We start from the raw sequence: 22,358 nt of genomic DNA, 5'->3' as shown, positions 1-22,358 counted from the left end.
AGGCAGAGGTTGCAGTGAGCCGAGATCGTACCACTGAACTCCAGCATGGGAGACACAGCAAGACTCCGTCTCAAAAAAAAAGGACATGAATTTTATTATGTATAACATATAATGCCAAAAATGAAAAAGAAGCACCTAACTTGAATACACAGTAACTAATACTTTCATCATAATTACTCTGCTACTTTAAGAAACACCTACTTTGCCTCTAAAAATTATGACTTACCACCCATGGCCTTTTTGCTTCAAGCATCTCAATTAAATCTAAATGTCGCTTCCGTTCGTAGAACCTCTCCACATCTTGTTTATATCTTTCATTCCTCTGAACCATTTTCTGTAGATACTCAGTTTTCTCTTTGCATGAGGTCTACAATAAATATATGTTGAACAATCAGTTTGACAGAAAAATGACAACCGGTCACATCTTTTAACAATGAAAAATAAACAATGATAGCAAAATTTCACAATAAAGAATTCACAGGAGTTCTTAAGAACTATGTAGACTCCAGCCTGGGCAACAGTGAGACCCTGTCTCAACAAAACACCTAAAACCTGTGTAAAAGCAACATTCATACCCAAGTTCTGGTCTAGGGTCTACAATTTATTAGTCCTAACTGTAAAGAAGCCCTGTCACATCTGAGCCCAGGCTCTTCTTGCCCAAATATCTGCTGCATCCACTTGAAGGGTAGAAGCAATTCACTTAATATAAATGAAAGCTAAACAAAAGCTGTAAAAGTGATATACAAATGAAAAACAGTAATACTAGGATTAGGATGTTAAATGAACACTCATGACTGAAAGGTCTTAGAAACAAGATGAAAGAAAGCTAAGAATTAGCCTTTATGTTGTCAATTAATAAATACAAAGATGAACTCAGAAACTAGTAGAATATATGCTTGTATGCTTGTTTTCTTTCAGTGGATGGTCGAGAGTGTAGGTGAGTGTTTCAAGTGAAAGTATTTGATTGTTTGACATACAGAAAGGTAAAAGAACAGAATATCTGAAGCTAAAATAACTATAAAAAGCTCAGAACAACTCCTTTGATTATTCACTTTGAATAAGTATAATAAAAACATTTTTTTCCCTGTCTGGTGGACAAAGGTAAAAAATAACATTTAATTACAGTAAAATACATATTATTAAGTACATAAAGTTACACTTTAAGAGAAAGCAATTGGTTACAAGATTTCTATGCTTATTTCCTGGGTGACACACCAAACCCCTGTGACACAATGTGCCTATATAACAAACCTGCACATGTACCCCTGAACCTAAAATTAAAAACAGATTTCCTTTTTTTTTTTTTTTTTTGAGATGGAGTTTCGCTCTTGTTGCCCAGGCTGGAGTGCAATGGTATGTTCTCAGCTCACTCCAACCTCCGCCTCCTAGGTTCAAACAATTCTCCTGCCTCAGCCTCCCAAGTAGCTGGGATTACAGGCGCCCACCATCACACCCGGCTAATTTTTGTATTTTTAGTAGAGACAGGGTTTCACCATGTTGGCCAGGTTGGTCTCAAACTCCTGACCTCAGGTGATCCACCCGCCTTGGCCTCCTAAAGTGCTGGGATTACAGGCGTGAGCCACCACACCCAGCCAGATTTCCTTTTTTTTGAGAGAGGGTCTCGCTCTGTCACCCAGGCTGGAATGCAGTGGTGCAATCACAGCTCACTGCAACCTTGACCTCCTTGGCTCAAGCAATCCTCCCACCTTAGCCTCCCAAGTACTGGAAGTACAGGTGTGCGCCACCATGCCTGGCTAACTTTTCTCATTTCTTTTCATGTAGAGACAGGGTCTCCCTGTTGCCCAGGCTGGTCTCAAACTCCTGAACTCAAGTGATTCTCCCGAATCAGTCTCCCAAAGTATTGGGATTGCAGGTCTGAGCTACCACACCCAGGCTAAAAGATTTCTTATTATGAAAATTTACTGTATTTATTTTAGTTGCTGGGATGTAGAAAAAAGATCCATTAAATAAAACACCTTTACAAAGGATATGCTATAAAAGTACATTTTTATGTTTATTAATGGTGAAAATAACCAACATTCCAACTAAATGTGTAATTCTCTTCCAAAGTCTACCCTCACATGACTGAAAAAAATACATGAGAGAACTAGTTCAACAAGTGCTATATTAAATGGCACGTGGTATCTCTTCTATTACTCAAAGCCTTACACAGTGCCTGGCACATAGTAGGTGTTTAATAGATACTGAATGAAAGAATAACTTCCTGAGATAATTTTTTTTTATAATACTGTTATTGGTTCCTTAAAAATTCAATTAGTAATACGTATTTGCTGAAATAGTCAACCTTTTTAAACTTCACATTATTAGATCCATTCTCACTCTGTCACTTTAACTGATATTAGCAGTACAATCCTACGTGAAAAAAAATCACAAATACGAATTCACTCAATGAATCAATACTACTACTCTCTCTCCCATGTTTTGAGATACAGAAATCAATAAGAAACAATACAAATGAGTTGTCTATTTTAAAGTACCTCGAGCTGTTTTTCATTCTCCCTGAAGTTTTTGAGTTCACAGTGATATCTGTGCATTTCTGGGGGACCAACTGACTTTTCAGTGGCTTCGAGGAGTTCAATTTTGCTGAGTTTAGCAAATTCTCCAACTTTGTCCTAGAGCACAAAAATTAAATATCATGAACTATCATTCATTTACATATATCTTCAAAATGTATTCCACTCAATGCTTACACTTGTCAAGGTGAAACTCATCAAAAAAAACCTTTGGGATATAAACCTTTTGCGCATTATTCTTTAGAATAATGAAGATAAACTTAGGGTATAAACTGTTATCCTTTTGATCATCTTTAAAAATTTTCTGTGCCAATATTTCAAGGCTGAAATGTTTATATATGTATAATAAAAGTTTGGGAATAAAAGAACACATAGTCCCAAGATGAAAATGATCACTGTCTATTACATATCAGTTGAAATGTTAGAGGGTTTAAAAACAAAAAAAAAACGCAATTTCAAACATCTACTTCTGGAGATAATCTGACATCAGCTGATAAGTGTTAAATAAAAAGCTTTTAAAAATGTTTAAGTTTTATTTAATTTGCACATTATGAAATCATCATTGTGTTTCTGAACAAAAAAGAAATTAATATTAGTTAATGCTGTCACTAGACAGCATTCAAAGTCAAATTTAAGAGGTAATATGACTTTAACATTTAACATACGTTATTAGCATTTTTTACGTTTAATAAACTATAACAAGATTTTAGAAGGTATACTTATAAATATAGGAGTTTTATATCAAATATTTTGTAGACTCAAATATATGTATAATGTATACAAACAAAAACTGACTAAAAAGTTGTTCATTAACATTTTAAGGGTCTACAAATAGAAGCACATAGCTATCTGGGCTACTCTCTGAACTTCAAAAATAATACTTTATTTCAAAATACTCTAATTTAGACTTTTTAACTAATTGAAATTTTCCAAATTACTACAAATTAATAACATTATACTCTAAGTGATGAAATGCTACCTTTACAAAGAACTGTAAGAGTGCTATGTTCAATTTAAATAGCAGTCATTATGATATCCCTTCTACGGCATAAAAAGAAACACTATATACAAAATTTTCCCATCTTCACATTTATTTCTCTCATACCTGAGGGAGAAACTGGCAAAGATTCCCCACTTGAATATTTAAGGCTGCAACTTTCTCTTCCACTATTTTCTGGCTTGTAGCTTTTTTGTTGATGAACCAAAACGACTGATTTTTTGCCACATCAATCTCACGGGTGATTACAAGATTTCCAGAAGCCCTGAACCTAATTAAAAAATAATTTAAGAATCTTTATATTCAAAATATATACATTAGTTTAGAGATAAAATTCCCAAAATTCTCTTGCACAAAAGGTGCCAGATAGAATTATTATTATGATTTTTACTCCTTTTGATATTTTGGCCCCTCAAGAAGAAAACTTTGGCATTTTATTAGTCATAATGCCATAATTGACCACATCAGTTACTTACTCAACATTCAAAATTTTTTAAACTGTTAAAATTAAAGCAAATGTGAATACTAATTTATAAACACTACTAGAGGAGTCACATAACTGGAGTTGTTTATCCTTTAATTATTATGCTATTCTTCAATCACATGCATTGACTGCAATTCAAAATGTATTCGTATATTAAAGGGTAGAGCAGTTAAACCTTGAAACTCCCCCTGCTCAGAAAACATATGAATGAAAACTGACTCTTGGCATTTCCAGAAATCAAAACTACCCATACAGGTAGCCCATGGATTCCTCACCATGTACTCCACTCTAAATTCAGAGAGGATTACATCACATGGATATAAAGGAACATTTAGCAATCCAGAATCTGAAAGAAGGGTATTTACTTATTTCTCGCTTTTAGAAGTACTACTGCTCCACACCTCCCATCTATTCATCCATCTTCTTCACTGGGATTCAGCAGCATGTGGCAGAAAGATAAATTATTGGTATCCAATCGCTAAATGACAACAATAACTTATGAATGTTGTATATATAGATTATATTGTAATCAGACCACTTGAAACAGTAAGATTTTACGACTTTAAAGGAAGTAGTTTTAAACTTTCATTTCCAGTAGAATGACTAATAAAGTACCCTTACTGATCCTCCTGCTGTAAACAACTAAAAATAATAAAATATTAAAGCATCTTCATAAATGAATTTATCAGTTAGCATGAAAGTAAGGAATTCTGGCTAACATCCTAGTATAGGTGAAAACCCAGAGTGGAAAAACAAAATTGGCTTTCATCTTGAAGGCATTCGCCCCCATCAAGTGATCTTGAGGATTCATTTTGATGATCTGCTGGTATAGGACAAAAACAGACAAAGCCCACAGCTATCCAAGGTGGAGAGTCCAATAGAAAGCCATATCTAAGCGATATACCCTCACTGTAAGGGTAAACTAGAAATACTTCACTGCTACCACCACAAGCTGAGAATTCTGTACATTGTGATTCTGAATTGAAAGTATTCAATGGTCTCTGGCACAAGTTAATAATTTCCTCTGCCAGAATCTATGTTATCTTAAAAGAATTAACACAGATAAAGTTCTAAGAAGAGTAGTTCACTACAAACACACACACAAGACAAAGCATCAAGAACACTAGCGGAAATAACATAATGCAGAATCATAAATGAAAAATATGAAAGACATTTGGATGACTAAGAAAGCCTCATATGTCTAATAAGAATTCTAGGATAGGAGACAGAGAATGGGTCAATGGCAATATTTAAAGAGATAATAAAAAAGAACTTTCCAAAACTGATGAAAGACAAACCATAGGTTTAAGAGTGTCATTAAAACCAAGAAAACTGAATAAAAAATAAATCCACACCTAAATATATATGAAACTAACATACTTAAGAAAAGAAATGAGTTTATAAGCACCTTCAGAAAAACAGAATGATTACTATCAAATAAACTAAGATCAGATTCACATCAGAAGACAACAATGAGAAAAACAGAATGATTACTATCAAATAAACTAAGATCAGATTCACATTAGAAGACAACAATCAGGCCAGATGTGGTGGCTCACGCCTGTAATCTCAGTATTTTGGAAGGCAAAGGTGGGAGGATCACTTGAGCCTAGGAGTTCAAGACCTGTCTGAGCAACATAGTGAGACCCCATTCTCTACAAAAAATAAAAAAAATTTAAAAAGCTGGGCATGGTGGTGAGTGCCTGTAGGCTGAGGCAGGAGGATCACTTGAACCAAGGAGGTCAAGGATGCAGTGAGTCTTGATCATGACAGGGTGAGACCCTGCCACCGAAACAAAAACAAAAACAAAACAAAAAAAAGGAATACAACAATGATATTATACCATACTCTGAATATGAGAAAAGAGACCTGTCAATATAGAATGTTATAACCATGAAACACATCTTTCAAGATTTAGAGCTAAATAATATGATTTTCAGATTAAAAACTGAGTGTTCCAACAGAAAACTCTCATAAAAGAAAACTTTAAAGAATATCCTTTTGGCAGAAAGTGATCCCAGAGAGAAAATCAGAAATGGAAGAAGGAATGAAAAGCAAAACAGAAATATCTTAGGTAATTCTAAACAAACATTGACAGCATAATTAATATAACTATATTATATTAATAATAATGTTTTGAGGAGTTTTAAAAAGATAGAAATTTAAAAGCATGTAAGTTCAGAGAAGTTATTAAGAACAAAGTACTGTAAAATCTTTGTTTAGCAGGAAGACAGATACTAAGTCTGGACTCCAACAAGTATTCCTGCTAAAATTCCAGTAACCACTAAAACAAAAGAGTGCATAATTTCCAAGACAAAAGAGAAGGAAAAATGAAACAAATATCCAACAAAAACGAGAAAGAAAAGAAATGCTGAAGAGTGTGAAAAATAAAAAGCAGAGAATAAGGAAAAGTAAGTTCAAACATATATTTGTAAATTGATTATATGCTTTACTTAAAAGACTCCAGAAAAAATAACACAGCTATACTAGTTTAAATGAGATAACAAAAGATATTAAAAACATGAAATGAATGAAAAAAGACAACTAGAAAAATACTGGGAAAAAAAAAAGCTGCTAACTACATTAATGGCAAACTACATGGACTTCAAGGCAAAAGAAAGATAGAGGTCAGTACCTAACAATACAAAGTTGAATTCACGGCCGGGCGCAGTGGCTCACGCCTGTAATCCCAGCACTTTGGGAGGCCGAGGTGGGTGGATCATGAGGTCAGGAGATCGAGATCGTCCTGGCTAACACAGTGAAACCCCGTCTCTACTAAAAATACAAAAAATCAGCCAGGTGTAGTGTCGGGCGCCTGTAATCCCAGCTACTCGGGAGGCTGAGGCAGGAAAATGGCGTGAACCCAGGAGGTGGAGCCTGCAGTGAGCCGAGATCGCGCCACTGCACTCCAGCCTGGGCGACTAAGCGAGAAGATAAACAATTTTAATCTTAGATGCAACTAATAATGTCCTAGAAATACATAAGGCGAAAATTGACAGGACAAGGAAAATTCACAAATCTGCATAGAGGAATAGTGTAATACACCTTTGTCAGTAATTAAGGTATCAATCTGACAACAGAAATCAGCAAAAATATAGAAGATTTGACAATATAACTAATAAACTTGCACTAATGCACAAATACAGAACACTGCAGGTATCTACAAAAGAAAACTTATTCTTTTAGCCAAAGAACAATTACAAAAGTTCACTACAAAAAGAAAGACATTTCAAAGGATGAGTAAAATAAAACCAGTATCTCTATATATTTAACTGCACTACAAGCAAAGTAGAAACCAATACTAAAAAATAAGAAAATCACTACATTAGAATTAGAAACAACTTCTAATTATGAACTCATAAAGAAAATATTCAGAACTGAAAAACAGTAAATACTATATACTAAAATTTGAGAGATGGAGCTAAAGTAGTAAGTGGGACATTTTTAACGTTAACTGTTCATATTAGGGTAAACAAGACTAAAAATTAGTGCAATAAATATCCATTTCAAAAAATGAGAATCAGTAAAGAATAGAAATTAATGAAATAGAAAACCATGATATATGACAAATGCAAAAGTTAGTTCATTGAAAAAAACTACTAAAATTGACAAGTCAATTTTTAGAAGACATACTGTTTTATATAAAATAACACTATATAGTAAACCCATATAAGAGGATGTTATTCATGTCAATAAAATTTAAAACTAAGAAAAATGGGAAAATCCTTTACGAAGTATAAATAACCACAGTAATCCAAGAATAAACAGAAAAATCTAAGCAACCGATTACTATAAATAAATGAAATAAGTAGTTAGAAAAAAATTAAATCAGTATAGTTAGAAAAAAAAAAGCCAGATGATTTTTTTTCCAAGACACCCTATAATACACATCAGATTATTTTTAACAGTAAGCTTAACCAAACATTCAAACTACAAATATCTTTCACAAAATACCGATGTAAAAATTCTAAATAAAATACTAGAAAACCAATCTAGCAACGCATCAAAAAAACTATGACCAAACTGGGTTATTCTAAGAACGCAAAATTGAGCAAACATCAGGGAATTAATTAATTCTTCAACTTAAATGATATGACCAACTCAATAAATGCTGATAATAAACTCTTTGTTCTCAATTTACTTGACCTATCAGCAGTATCAGACACAGGTGATAGACAACTGACTCCTCTTGAAGTTGTTCCAAGTGCTGGTTTCCAAGTACTGTATTCTTCTGACTCACTAGCCAACTCTCAGTTTCCCTTCCTAGTTTTCCCTATGTTCAATCTCTAAACGGTGCACTGTAGCAGATACGTTCTTAGAACTCTTCTTTCCTTTATCTATCCCTGCTTCATTGGTGATTTAATCCATCATAATACTAATGATTTTCCAAATGTGTTTTATCTTCAGCCCAGACTTCTCCAGGAATGACAGGTTTATATATCTAACTGCCCACTAAAAACATTTCTACCTGTATCTCAGACCTTTTTGTGTGTGTGTGCAGATGGAGTCTTGCTATGTCGCCCAGGTTGGTCGAATTCCTGAGTTCAAGCAATCCTCCCGCCTCTGCCTCCCTAAGTGCTGGGATTACAGGTATGAGCCACCGTGCCCAGCTCTGCCTATCTACTAGGCATCTCAAACTTTACCATGTTTGATTCTGAAAAGTTCCTTTTTTAAAAAAACATTTTAACATCTCGGAAACTGGGATGCACATTTCAAACTATCTGTGCTAGTTTAATTTTAATTGGAAGCTACACGTGGTGGCATCTTAGTTCAATGATGTATGATCTACTCCCAAAACCTTCCGCAGTAGGTCTGTCTACCTCAGTTAATGGAAACTCTACCCTTAATCATGCCAGACATCTTGGAGTCCTCCCTGATATCTTGCTCCTTCTCCCATACTCTGTATATAATTCATAAGCAAATCATAAGCTACTATCATCTCTCATAGGGTTGTTCTATTAGTCACTTAACTGATACTCTTGCTTTTGCCTTTGCTCTCTTAAAGTTTACTTTCCACACAGCAACCCAATCTGGTTAAACTTTTTAAGTTACATCACATCATTCCTCTGCTAAAAACCAGGCAGCTTCACAGCTTATACAAAATAAATGCCAAGTCCTTACAATGAATACAGGCTTGACTTCCTGATATTTTCACAGCTTATCTTTTACTATTCTCCTCACTCAATGTGATCCAGTCACTGTGGGTACCACCTTAGAGCCTTAGCATTCGCAAATCTCTATACCTGAAATATTATTTCCCCAATTATCTCCATGCTCATTACCTTCCCTCCTTCAGGTCTTTGCTTAAATCCTATCTTCTCAGTGAGATCTTTCCTGATCAGGCTATTTAAAACTGTAGAACTCCACTCTGTCACTCCTATCCTCCTTTTCTGCTTTATTTTTCTATGTAGCACTTATCACCACCTAACATAATATATATTTTACTTATCTAACTGTCCCTCCTTATGCCCCTAACTATAAATTCCATGAGGGAAGAGTATCCCCAATATGTAGGTACTCAATTAATATTTGGAAAATGACTATATACATACATGCCAGAGATTATTCTACCCACCATTCTACTCAAGGAATACATGGCCAGTTAGTACACTTGTTTAATGGCAATAATTTCAACAACTAATGATGAGCTGTTTTACATTTGGTACTCTCAAGGCCATGTGAATCTTCGTGGAAAATGTGCTTGACGTTTATATACTTAAATTTTATTTATGTGTAGGGTGTTAGGTAAAGCTCTAAATTTATCTTTAAAAAATTAACTTTTTTAAAGTTATATAAGATAAGATAATTATCACAGCTCAATTTGAATAATTTACACTATGATACTGTGATATACAGGTTGAGTATCCCTAGTCCAAAAATCTGAAATGCTCCAAAATCCAAAACTTCTTGTGTGCCAACATGACATTCAACGGTAATTGTCATTGGGGTGTTTCATATTTCAGATTTTCAGATTGGGGATGTTGAACCGATAAGTATAATGCAAATATTCTAAACTCAAAACAAATCCAAAATCCAAAACACTTCTGGTCCCAAGCATTGCAGATAAGGGATACTCAACCTGTATTAAGAAATATGTAGGCTGGATATGGTGGCTCACGCCTGTAATCCCAGCACTGTGGGAGGCCAAGGCGGGCGGATCACTTGAGGTCAGGAGTTCAAGACCAGCCTGGCCAACATGGCGAAACCCCGTCTCTACTAAAAGTACAAAAATTAGCCAGGTGTGGTGGTGGGTGCTTGTAATCCCAGCTACTTGGAAGGCTGAGGTGGAAGAATCACTTGAGCTCGGGAGACAGAGGTTGCAGTGAGCCGAGATGGCGCCACTGCATTCCAGCTTGGGCGACAGTGACACTCCATCTCAAAAAAAAAAAAAAAATTTTATTTAGTCTCTGTCCTCAATTCCTGACACAGAACTCCTAATCCCTTGGAATTTCCTAGGTGACAAGTGTGTCTTTTTCTAATGAGGCAACTCTTGGTGGGCTCCTGGATGTGGGCTGGTCACCAGAAAGATAAAGCCATGAACAGAAACTTAGAACCTTCAGCCCCACCAACCTATCCCCCATCCTCTGGGAAGGGAAGCAGGGCTAGAGATTGAGTTTCTTATACCCATGTGATGAAGGCTCCATAAAATTCCCTGAACCATGGGTTTCAGAGAGCTCCCAGATAGAGGAACACATCCATATGCTGGGAAAGTGGGGAAAGAAGCTCCTGCACTCCGGACCCTTCCAGACCTCGCCCTGTATTTTGCTAATCATCTGCACCTTCTGTAGTATCCTTTATAATACATGGGTAAACCTAAGTGTTTCCCACCCTAGCAAATAACTGAACCAAGAAAGGGGTCTTGAGAACCTCAATTTACAGCTGGTTGGTCAGAAGTACAGGGCACAACCTAAGACTTACAAATGGCATATAAAGTGGAGGGCAGTCCTGTGTGACTGAGCCCCTAAACTATGGGTCCTGCACTAATTTTTGGTTAGTGTCAGAATTGAACTGAATTGCAGGGTGTGGGGAAAAAACCCCACACATCTGGTGTAGAAGTGTTCTGTGCTGTGTTGAGTTTGAGAATAGCAAAAACAAGTTTGGTTTTTCCTAACTCTTAAAATATCCCACTCTTAATTAAACTGCCACTTTTACAATAAGCTCTCATGTACATTTCGATCTGTTCCTGGTTTCTGCATTCTGCTCATCTTCTATACCAGTATCACACTTATTTTTAAATCAACAACTTTACAGTATACTTCAACATGTGGTAGACAAAAATCTTATTTACAACTTTGCTTTTTCAAAATCTCCTTGGGTTTTCTGGCACATTTATTCTTCAAGATGAAGTTTAGAATCAACTTGTAAACTTACCTGTTGGGACTCTCATTGTAATTGTATCAAATGTATGTATTAATTTACAAAGGATTGACTTTTTTTGTTTTTGTTTTTTTTGCAGACAGAGTCTCACTCTGTCACCCAGGCTGGAGTGCGGTGGCACAATCATGGCTCACTACATCCTCTACCTCCCCAGGCTCAGGTGATCCTCTCACCTCAGTTTCCTGAGTAGCTAGGACTACAGGTGCGCAGCCAGGCCTGGCTAATTTTTGTATTTTTTGTAGAGATGGGGTTTTGCCATGTTGCTTAGGCTGGTCTCCAACTGCTGGACTCAAGCAATCACTTGCCTTGGCCTCCCATAGTGCTGGGATTACATGCATGAGCCACTGCACCTGGTCTGACATGTTAATAATGACATTAACTTTATGTTTCTAGGAACATATCACGTGTCTCCATTTCTTCAGGTCTTGATTTTATATTCTTCAATAAAATTCTATCATATTTTAATAAGTTGGGTATTTCAAAATTTATTTTCTTTTTACTTCCATGTGTATCTTTCTCATCTCTATATAAACAAAAACTTTGAGTAATTTTTTATAAAAGATCGTTTCCTCATCTCATATCAAATAGTAGGGCTATCAGATAATCTTTAAAGGCTTTTCAGCTCAAAAATGCCACAACTTTCCACTCATATTCCAAAAGCAACAGTCTCTAAAAATCACCTAAATAATGTGCATATTTATGTGTAAAGGATTAAAATTATATATACTAAGGATGGTCAACTGGTTTCATCATAAACATCAACTCTAGTCTATCAAAAATAGCTGCCAAGAATGGCCAATTGAGAATATCCAAGCTCAAGGGAAAAGAATACCATGATGAATTATTGGTGTCATAAAGGAGAAAATAAAAAATGGTGACAGAAGTACCAAGTCCTTATCATACATGAGATTCACCAAACTATTAGCAGTAGTTATTTATAGAATTAGGAATGATAGCAAGAAGGCTTTTATTTTCAACATTATACACTTCTACATTGTTTGTGTTTTTTAAAGACAAGCAAGTATTACTTTCAAGATTAGCAAAAAAAAAAAAACCCAGATACTTTAAATTTGTGAAAAATATTGCAACTTCATCATGACTACTTAATAGTAGTATAGTTCTATTTCATTACCTGCTATAAACTTATCATTTCCTTGATAATTTTTTAAAATAAAATTCTCACAAATTTTTTTTTTTTTTTTTTTTTTGGCGGGGGGCGGAGTCTAGCTCTGTCTCCCAGGCTAGAGTGCAGTGGTGCCATCTCGGCTCACTGCAACCTTTGCCTCCCAGGTTCCAGCAATTCTCCTGCCTCAGACTCCCCAGTAGCTGGGATTACAGGCATGTGCCACCATGCCTGGATAATTTTTCTATTTTTAGTAGAGACGGGACTTCCTCATGTTGGCCGGGCTGGTCTCCAACTCCTGATCTCAGGTGATCTGCCCGCCTCGGCCTCCCCAAAGTGCTCGGATTACAGGCATGAGCCACCATGGCTGGCCTTCAATTTAAATTTTTAAAATATATTTTTTAAACCCCTTACTTATCTGGATTAAGTATTCTTTAAATATTATTTCCAATATTTATGCCATAATACTATTATTAATACTCTTCTAATCATCAGGAAAACATGAATATAAACTAAGAATTTTATAGGAAACAGGAGTTTTAGCACTTTTAACACTTACAATTCAATTTCAACCATGCCTCTAGAACATCCTCTCTTCACAAAAAACCCAACCTAAGACATAAAAAAAAAAAAAGTGAGCTGTGTAATGACATTCCCAGGTTAACAATCAGAGATTTAGCAGTCATTATTATTTGTCAAATCAAGATTTTTTTCAGGTACCACTTGTATGTTCGCTCTTGTCACTTTCTAAGGTATCCCTCCCAGATCTGGGTTCTTCCTTGTTCCCTCCAGCAAATAACAACAATAATAATATTAGGTAAAATTTATTGAACTCCTATGCACTCCATAGCCTCTTACCAACCTCGTGACAAAGCCAGTAAGTGCCAGAAAAAGGATCTGAACCCAGGAAATCTGGCTCCAGAGCCTGTGTACCTGTCCACTATATTAAACACCCAGAGAGAAGAGAAAATGCCTGTGGGAAAACAGGTCCTATAGTATAACCACTAAGCACTCAAACCTTCTTATTACCATTGAAGACTTCCTACAGTAGTGCAGGTTAAATATTAACAACCACGCTAATATTACCTATCCTGTTAATGATATAATTGCCACCAAGCATCGTTTTAAAAGGAGCAATATAATTGAAATTTACATGATAAAGCAGACATATCTGTGCTAGTTTCTATATGCTTATGAGTCTAAGCCCGAAAACAAAGTCTGAGCCTAAAAAAATCAGACTGGATCTTAAATCAGGCTATAAGTAAGTGATAAATATTAAGAAATGTAGAAAATATATCTCACAAATAGTAATCTTTTTAATAGTGATAATGACAGTGATAACAGCTAACATTTATCAAGCATTTACTATATACTGTTGCGCTAAGCACTAAACATGTATTTTCTCATTTAATACTCATAAGCAACCTTGAAGTATACATTCATTTTATAGACAATAAAGTTGAGTCCCAGAAAGATGGAAAAAAAAAAAAAAAAAAAAGCCTTATCTTGTAACCACCAAGTACAGCCTAATGCTTAAAAGTACAGGTTTTAACATCTACTATCTAGGTTAAAATCTCAACGCTACCACATAGAAGTTGTTAGACATTGGACAGTTACTTAACCTCTCTGTTTCCTCACAGGAAAACCAAGGACATCCATGTAGGAATGATATCTGCTCATTAGCTTGCAAGAATTAAAATACTTGGTACCAATGAGGAGGAAAAAAAAATCAGGAGGCAGTTCTTATTATAAAGTATCCATACAGATGGTATAGAGTATGTTTTTGTTAAATTTTTATATTAGCACTTAAACAAAAATACATTAAATATTCTTGCTGAGAACTTGGGCATCCCATAAATACATCTGTGTACCCAAAGGGCTGCAATCTGTCATCTAGGAAACACTGCACTCCACAGCCTCCCTTAAAAATCCTATCACTCAAGGATGAGAAGAGACATGTTTTCACGACAAAAATCAACATGAGAAAGTTAGTAAAAATTGTTATAGCCAATTCATTCCTACTGTACAGCCCCTGGAGTACAATCCAACAGACGATTACAAAGAGATAGGGATTAAATGATCTGACAATTAAAAAACTATATATCAATATTCATAAATATCTGAGTTGGTCCTTGGATGCTATCTGTTCCAATTCTCTCATCTTTGAAATGAAGAAAAACTGAAGTCCAAATAATTGCTCAAGGTCACAAGGCTAGTTATTAACAGCGAAAAGTATATTCTACCTGATAAATGTCTTCCACATAGCACTAAACATACACACACACATTTTAAATAATTTATAATCTTAAGGGGAATTTGCTTCCATTTTGTAACCGTCCATCAAACTTTAATTTTTTTTATTATTTCTATCTTAATAGCATTGTGGTCAGGATATGGTCTACGTGGTGTCCATTTTTTGAAATTTTTTGATACTTGCTTTATGACTCAATATACAATTAACTTTTAGAAATGTTAACTTGTGCTTGAAAAGAATGCATACTTTCCAATTGTTGAGTGCACTTTTTATAATATGTCCATTAGTTCAAGCTTAACTTCATCGTTCAAATCTTTTGTAGTCTAATTTTTTTATCTGACTGATCTACTATTATTGATAGCTATCCCAGTATGATTATGGATATGTTAACTGCTTGTTAGCATTCTGCAGATTTTGCCTATATATTTTGGAGCTAGATTATAATGTGAATTCGAGTTGGGAATTGAATTATCTTCTAGTGAATTAAAACTTTTGTCAGTGTTTAATGACCACTATTATCTCTAAAAATACTTTTTGCTCTAAAGTCTGTTTTTCCTAGTATTAATCCAGCTACATCTACTTTCTTTTGTATAATTGCCTGGCATGTATTTTTTTTCATCCTTTCACTCTCAACTTTTCTGTGGCACTTTTAGATATGCTTATTAAAAACAAAAGAGAACTAAACATTGTTTCATTTCTCCATTCTAACAGACTTTATAATTTAATGAGTTTAGAGTTTAGATCATTTATAATCATTGTGATTATATCTGCACATATTTCTACCACCTTATTTTGTGATTTTTATTTATTTTTCTTGAGACACAGTCTCACTCTTGCTGCCCAGGCTGGAGTGCAATGGCACGATCTTGGCTCACTATAACCTCCGCCTCCTGGGTTCAAGCAATTCTCCTGCTTCAGCCTCCCGAGTAGCTGGGATTACAGGCACCCACCACCATGCCTGGCTAATTTTTGCAGTTTTAGTAGAGACGAGGTTTCACCATGTTGGCCAAGCTGGTCTGGAACTCCTGACCATGGCCTCCCAAAGTGCTGGGATTACAGGCATGAGCTAACGCACCCAGCCAATATTTTGTCACTTTTAATGATCTCATTTTTTGTATCTGTTTCTTATCTCCTCCTCCTTTCTCAAGACCCCCTCTGGATTGTTCGGGCAGTATTTTTCCGCCCCCTACTCTCATGAATATGGTTAAGTGCCTTAACGCAGGTGTACCATTTTAATCTTTTATACTGTATTTTTACTGAACCTTTTCTATATTTAGAGATGTTTACATAAGTACAATGTAAGCCATTGCATTACAACTGTCCACAGTATTCAGTACAGTAACATGCTCTACAGGAGTGTAGTCTAGGAGCAACAGGCTACACCATATAGCCTAAGTGGATAGTAGGCTATACCATCTAGGTGTAAGTACTCTCTATTATGTTCACACAATGACAAAATTGTCTAATGATGCATTTTCTCAGAATATATCCCCATCATTAAGCAACATATGACTGGATTTTGTTTCTGCCCTTTTTAAGTTTACTTCACTGTTCCACAAGCCAAGTGATGCATTTAAAAAAAAAGACATATTACATTATTTCTAGCATTTTAGGTGTAAAGACTTGGAGAATCCTCTAGTATTATGGTCCAAAATACTTCTAGAAATGAAAATCTCCTTCCAGCTTCTCTACCTGCCAAATTTATTCCTTATATTCATGCACTATTAAGTTTGCTATACCCAAGGAACTGAGGTGTAGAAACTGATGTTACTAAAAGCAATTAATAGGTTTGAATTTTCTTAAAAAGTAATTATATTAACTCACCTTATCCGCTCGTCCCATGAAAGCAGGTTTCCCAGCTAAACCAAGGCAAATGGCACATACAATGCTTGACTTCCCTGTTCCATTGGCTCCAACGATCATATTCAAGTGGGGTCCAGGAGATACTTCACAAATATCATATGTTCTGAATTATAAATAGATGAAATTATTAAGGAGAGATACAAAACCACTTTTCCTTGCTTTACATTATCTATGAGCTTCCTCAAATTCCTTTAAAAACTAGCTAACCTTACAAATTTAATGTTTTTTAATAGGTTTTTAATAAACAACTTTAGAAAGAAAATCTACCAATAGAAGAAATGAAAAGGCAGTAATGCATAACTAAAGAATATAATTTCGTATACTTTTTTCAAAACTGAAGAAAGTGAAGTTTGATACCTTGTTCTTTTTTAATAATTACAAAACACTGGACACTATATCAAAGATACTACACAAAATAACTTTAAAACAAATTTTATAGGAGAGGCCATGGCTTACCTTGAATCTGTCAATTTTACATTCATATTTCTTTTAAATTTTAATGCTTAATGGTTATTCATATTTTAATATTTCAAACAATCTAAGCAGATTTTTAACTACTAAACTGAAGATATATCTCAACCCAAAGGTTTCATTTATTAACTTCTAAAAATTATTTTCCAAGCCAGGCACCACGGTATGTGCCTATAGTCCCAGCTATGAGGGAGGCTGAGGCCAGAGGACCACTTGAGCCTAGGAGGTCAAGGCTAGCCTAGGCATCATAGAGAGACACTGCCCTACAAAACAAAAGTTGAAAGCTGTCTAGCACTCTAATTACAGTTAGCATCTAATCTTTATTAGTTGCTAGGGACAGTTATGACAAAATGTGAAGCGAACTCTGACTCAGACATTCTTTTAACTCGCTTTTGAATACTCTGAATTTGAACCCATAAAAAGTGTCCTTTGTCCACAGCATTTCAGTTAGCTCTCAGGTAGCTGCCAACTAATTCCCCATAAATAAATGCTTAGCCTGCTATTCATCTGCTAAGTATACAAATAACCAAGCACACACATTAATGTTTTAAGAAATTAATGATTTTGGAATGTCAGGTGGTAATAAAAATACAGGTGGCAAAGACACATTTTCTGGCAGGTTTGCTAATCCCACACCTCTACACAGCATCTACTACTTTATCTTTTTAGCTGTTTTGTTCTGCTAGCAGCTGGGTCTCAAAAGAGCCCTTTATGATGGTTACAATAAAACTAGTTTGGGAACTTCAGACATGTAGGAAATTACCTGACATGGAACTTTTACTCTCAACACATGAAGCCCCACTTGGATTTCCTGTTGTGAAATCTCTGTGTAAATGTTATACTAAAACAACGATGAAACTGGTATTTAAGAAAACAGAACAGGGAAAAGCATGAGACTTTCCGGCCTATAAAATATGCATCGATATTACAAATAGGGACAGTTGCCAAAAACAAAGCCTCTGCATTTTTTTTTTTTTGGCGGGGGTTGGGGGGGGATTTTTCTTGCCTTCAGCTACCCAGATAAAGTCTCTGCACTGTTTAAAATCAATCTTCTGACTCTACGATGTATTTATTGGGAATTCCCTTATCATGAGTTTCCTTTCCTCTGAGCTCCCTCTGAAAGAGCTATTGGTAAAGACCCACCCTCTTATCATTCCATATACTTCATGAGGTATCTCATCTATATTCTCTATGGCCTCAATGATTCCTTTTTTTCTCCAAGTCTTTGCATACTATCTACATGCTGAAAGCAGTCCAGATGACCTCTATATGCAATGGTCACCTCAATTATGCTATTTGAATGTCCCACAACAGTCAACTTAAACAACACATTTAAAACGAAATCCACCATCTTTCCCATCCAAAACCACTCTTGTGGTCTCTTAGTGAATGGTATTATCATTCATGCCATTGCCCAAATCAGAAACCTAGGCATTAGTTTTGCATCATCTTTGGTTCTTTCATCTCTTTTGACTCCACCCAAACCACCACTCCATCATCCAATCAATCACCAAGTAATGCCGGTAGAATTGTAAATCTGATGTCACTTGTTAAACAAGAAAAATTAAGGAAAAACCCATCACAGCCGAGTTTCATCTTTTTCTACTTTTTATCTCCTTTCCCTATTCTCTCCTCAGACCTCTAAATTCTACCTATAATGTACTTCTTTCAGTTTTGTGACAATAATTCCTTATTTCTCTGAAGTATTTGCACATGTTATTCCTTCAGCCTCCAAGTGTCTTCCTCCACTCCCAACTCCATTTGACTTGGTTCACTCCTACTCTCTTCCAGGCCATTTACATTCTCTGACTACCCATCTTATTTCCTTGCTAATTCTCTAAGCCCATCTTTCTCTACCTCATGCCTAAAACTCAAAGTCCCCTCATTAAAATAAATAGTTATTTCACCAACCTCTGCACTTCCAGCTACCTCCTCTTTCTTCTCTTTGCATCCGGCCTGCAAAATTTTTCTGCTTCCACTGCTTCATTAAAAGGTCAAAGATTTCCCAATTGGTACATGCAGTGGACTCTTTTCAGTCCTGCTATCTGACTTCAATGTAGCAGGTGATATTTTTGAAACATTCTTTTTCCTTGGCTTCTTTGATAATTGTCTCCCACTGTTTTCATCTTACCTCCCTGAATAGTTCCTTCTGACTTTGAGTCCTTCTTCAGTTCACCCTTAAATGTAGGCATTCTCCCAAGACTCTGTACATGGTCTTCTAGTCCTTCAATTCATAATTCCTATTGGGCAATCATAACCAGTTCTGCAACTTCATTAATCACCTGTATGCATGATTCCCAAAACTCTCATCTGTTCATATTTTCCTCTAAGTTCCAGACTCTTACATTCTGCCTATAGAACATCTCTCTTAGATGCCCCAAAGGAAATTTTAAGTCACAGGATCTAAGAGGCATTTATTATTCTCCTCAAACTGCTCCCTCTTCTGAATAGCACCTGATCAATTAGCTAAGGCTCTTACACTTGGGAAAAATGCTGCATTCCTCCTTTTCCCCCATGCCTCACAATTATTCTGTAGCTGGATCCTGTCAAATCTCATTCCTTCACACTCTGATCATCTCTTGCCTTCGTATTGTCTTTTTGCTTCCAATCTTGCACCTTTTCTAAATCATCCTCCACAGTGCTTCCAGAATAACATAGAACACATGTCATTCCCTGTTGAAAACACACCGTAGCTGCCTAAAGGATGATGCCGGAACTTCTTAGCATAGTAAACATACAGGCCCCTCAATGGTTGCTTACCCTTTGTCCAAATACTCACTCACATCCTATATTCTTGCCTTACTAAAATACTTGACGCTTTCTAAATATACCAAACTATTTCAGACAGTTCCTTCTGTCTTCAATGCTTTTCATTTCTTTTAAGACTCTCCTATCTTCTTAGGCGGGTGCAGTGGCTCATGCCTGTAATCCCAGCACTTTGGGAGGCCGACGTGAGTTTCTTGAGCCCAGAAGCTCGAGACTAGCCTGGGCAACATGGTGAAACCCCATCTCTACAAAAAAATTTTAAAACATTAGCCAGGTATGGTACGCGCCTATAGTCCGAGCTACTTGACAGGCTGAGGTAGGAGGATCACTTGAGAAGGGGAGGTCCAGGCTTCACTGAGCCCTGATCATGCCACTGAGCTCCAGCGTGGGCAAGAGAGCAAGACCAAAGACTTTCATATCTTCTTTACAAAGCCCTTTCTCATACTCGTAGACAAAACTAACCACTTCATCCTTTGTGAAGGATCCTGATATATATGTTGTTATGGTATCTAACTCATTTGATTACATTTATCTTTCCTGATCTGGATTCAAATAGCAATGCAACTACGTAACAGCTGCGTAAAACTCGGCAAAATAACCTACTGAGCTTCTTTCAGCAATGGAAATTACCAAGATAGAGTTGTTATGAAGAAAGAATGAGTGCACTGTGTACCCGGCACACAATAGGTGCTTGAAAAAAAAAAGGTAGTATTGTTATTACAATTCTGTTATCCTTATGCCACTATGTGCAAGCTTAAAAAAGACTTCCGGCCGGACACGGTGGCTCACTCCTGTAATCCCAGCACTACGGGAGGCCGAGGCGGGCAGATCACCTGAGGTCAAAAGTTCCAGATCAGCCTGGTCAACACGGCGAAACCGCGTGTCTACTAAAAATACAAAAAAAAAGCTGGGCGTGGTGGCGGGTGCCTGTAATCCCAGCTACTCGGGAGGCTGAGGCAGGAGAGTCGATTGAAACTGGGAGGCGGAGGTTGCAGTGAGCCGAGATTGCACCACTACCCTCCAGCCCGGACGACAGTATGACACTCCGTCTCAAAAACAAAAATTGGCCGGGCGTGGTGGCGCGCGCCTGTAGTCCCAGCTACTCGGGAGGCTGACCCAGAAGAATCGCTTGAAACCGAGAGTAGGAAGCTGCAGTGGGCCGACATCGCGCCACAGCACTCCATCCAGCGTGGGCTACAAGAGGGAAACTCCGTCTCAAAAAAAAAAAAAAAAAAAGAAAGAAAGAAAAAAAAACGACCTGGAACAAACGAACTGGGAGGTGCTAGGCAAATACATGATGTATTTAAAACTTACTAAATTCTAAAGCGATAACTAGTTGTCTGAAGAGGAGAGGGAGGAACCAGGGAAGAAAGCTGGGTTTAGAGGGGTCAAGGGTTTGTAGGGAGGTCCAAAAATTGCCAGTAAGGGTTTAATTTTTTTGTACCTGTAACCTCCCATCCCGAACAACCTTCACCGTCTTATCTACTCCTCTCTGGCAAATGCCTACCCTAAGAATCCGCCACAGCATCACTACCACGCCGAATTAACTGTTGCCTCCTAAGTTCCCGGGGACAATACTTCTGTGAATTCCAGACCAGGGCCGCTATGGATCGCGACTCCCAGCGGGCAGAGAGCTACTCCCTCGTACAACTACCTGCACATGACACCTTTGGAAAACCTTGGCTAACTAAATTTAAAAACCACATCACACAAGGCACACATCTCCTACATCATACACGTCAATCTCCACAGCCTACGTAGAAAAATCCTCAAGGGAACGCCGGCACGAATTCAAGGCCAGACCCACAAGCCAGGTACACACCCACAGGCCCACGCCCGCGCGCTGCCGGCGCCCCGGGGCCTGCTGGCCAGCACACCTCCACACCCGCGGCGCGGCCTCCGGGCCACTTACAGGAAGTTCTCCATCGAGATGCGGACGATAGAGCCTTCCACGAAAGGCCCGGACGACTGCAATAGCGGCAGCTGCGGGGCCGAATTCTTCCTCTTGCTCGGGACCTCCGACGAAGGGTCTCTCGGGAGAGCTCTCTTGGAAGCCTGGGGACTTGGAGTTGACGTCTTCTTGCTCGGAGTCGCCATCCTGGCTTCCTCAGCGACCCACAACGACTTCCGTTCCCACCGTCCTGCAGCCCAGACTCCCAAGCGCCCAAGAGCCCACGCGCCCCGCTCCGGCGCGAACTGCCGCGAACTGCTACCGCGCGCTCGCTCCCGCGATCTCGCGCCGCGCCTGCGCATTCAGGTCCGGCCGCGTCAGCAGGCTCGCCCCGCCCCTCCCGCGCTCCGCCGCGCCGTGCGAGGCCCCAGACTGAGGGCGAAACAGCAGGCAGGACTGGGTGGAGACGTTCGGGGATGTGGCAACTGGAGTTTCTTCTCCGTATATTTCGGCATTCAGTTCCTTTTTTTTTTTTTTAACTCAGGAAAAAATGTCAATTGCGTTTAGTATTTTGAAAGCCACTTTATTGCTTCCCGAG

At 37.4% G+C, this 22,358-nt stretch overlaps 1 protein-coding gene across 5 annotated transcripts in view; it reads right to left on the bottom strand.

Moving 5' to 3' along the window:
• Positions 1 to 22,134, bottom strand: part of SMC5 (structural maintenance of chromosomes 5) — a 95,706-nt gene extending 73,572 nt beyond the window's left edge. For all 5 annotated transcript variants that reach the window (XM_024252589.3, XM_024252591.3, XM_024252590.3 and 2 more), the window contains exons 1-6: positions 21,782 to 22,134; positions 16,594 to 16,735; positions 13,075 to 13,127; positions 3,640 to 3,802; positions 2,499 to 2,633; positions 227 to 367 (exon numbers count right to left, since the gene is read on the bottom strand). In XM_024252589.3, coding sequence (XP_024108357.2) covers positions 227 to 367; positions 2,499 to 2,633; positions 3,640 to 3,802; positions 13,075 to 13,127; positions 16,594 to 16,735; positions 21,782 to 22,122 — 975 coding nt within the window. In that variant the 5' untranslated portion in view covers positions 22,123 to 22,134. The remainder of the gene's footprint in view (positions 1 to 226; positions 368 to 2,498; positions 2,634 to 3,639; positions 3,803 to 13,074; positions 13,128 to 16,593; positions 16,736 to 21,781) is intronic.
• Between the last annotated feature and the right edge of the window lie 224 nt (positions 22,135 to 22,358).

Source organism: Pongo abelii, chromosome 13 (genome assembly GCF_028885655.2).
Source record: "Pongo abelii isolate AG06213 chromosome 13, NHGRI_mPonAbe1-v2.0_pri, whole genome shotgun sequence".
Lineage (NCBI taxonomy): Eukaryota > Metazoa > Chordata > Mammalia > Primates > Hominidae > Pongo > Pongo abelii.
Note: the sequence above shows the minus strand (reverse complement) of the source record. Positions and strands in the feature narration are given on the sequence as shown.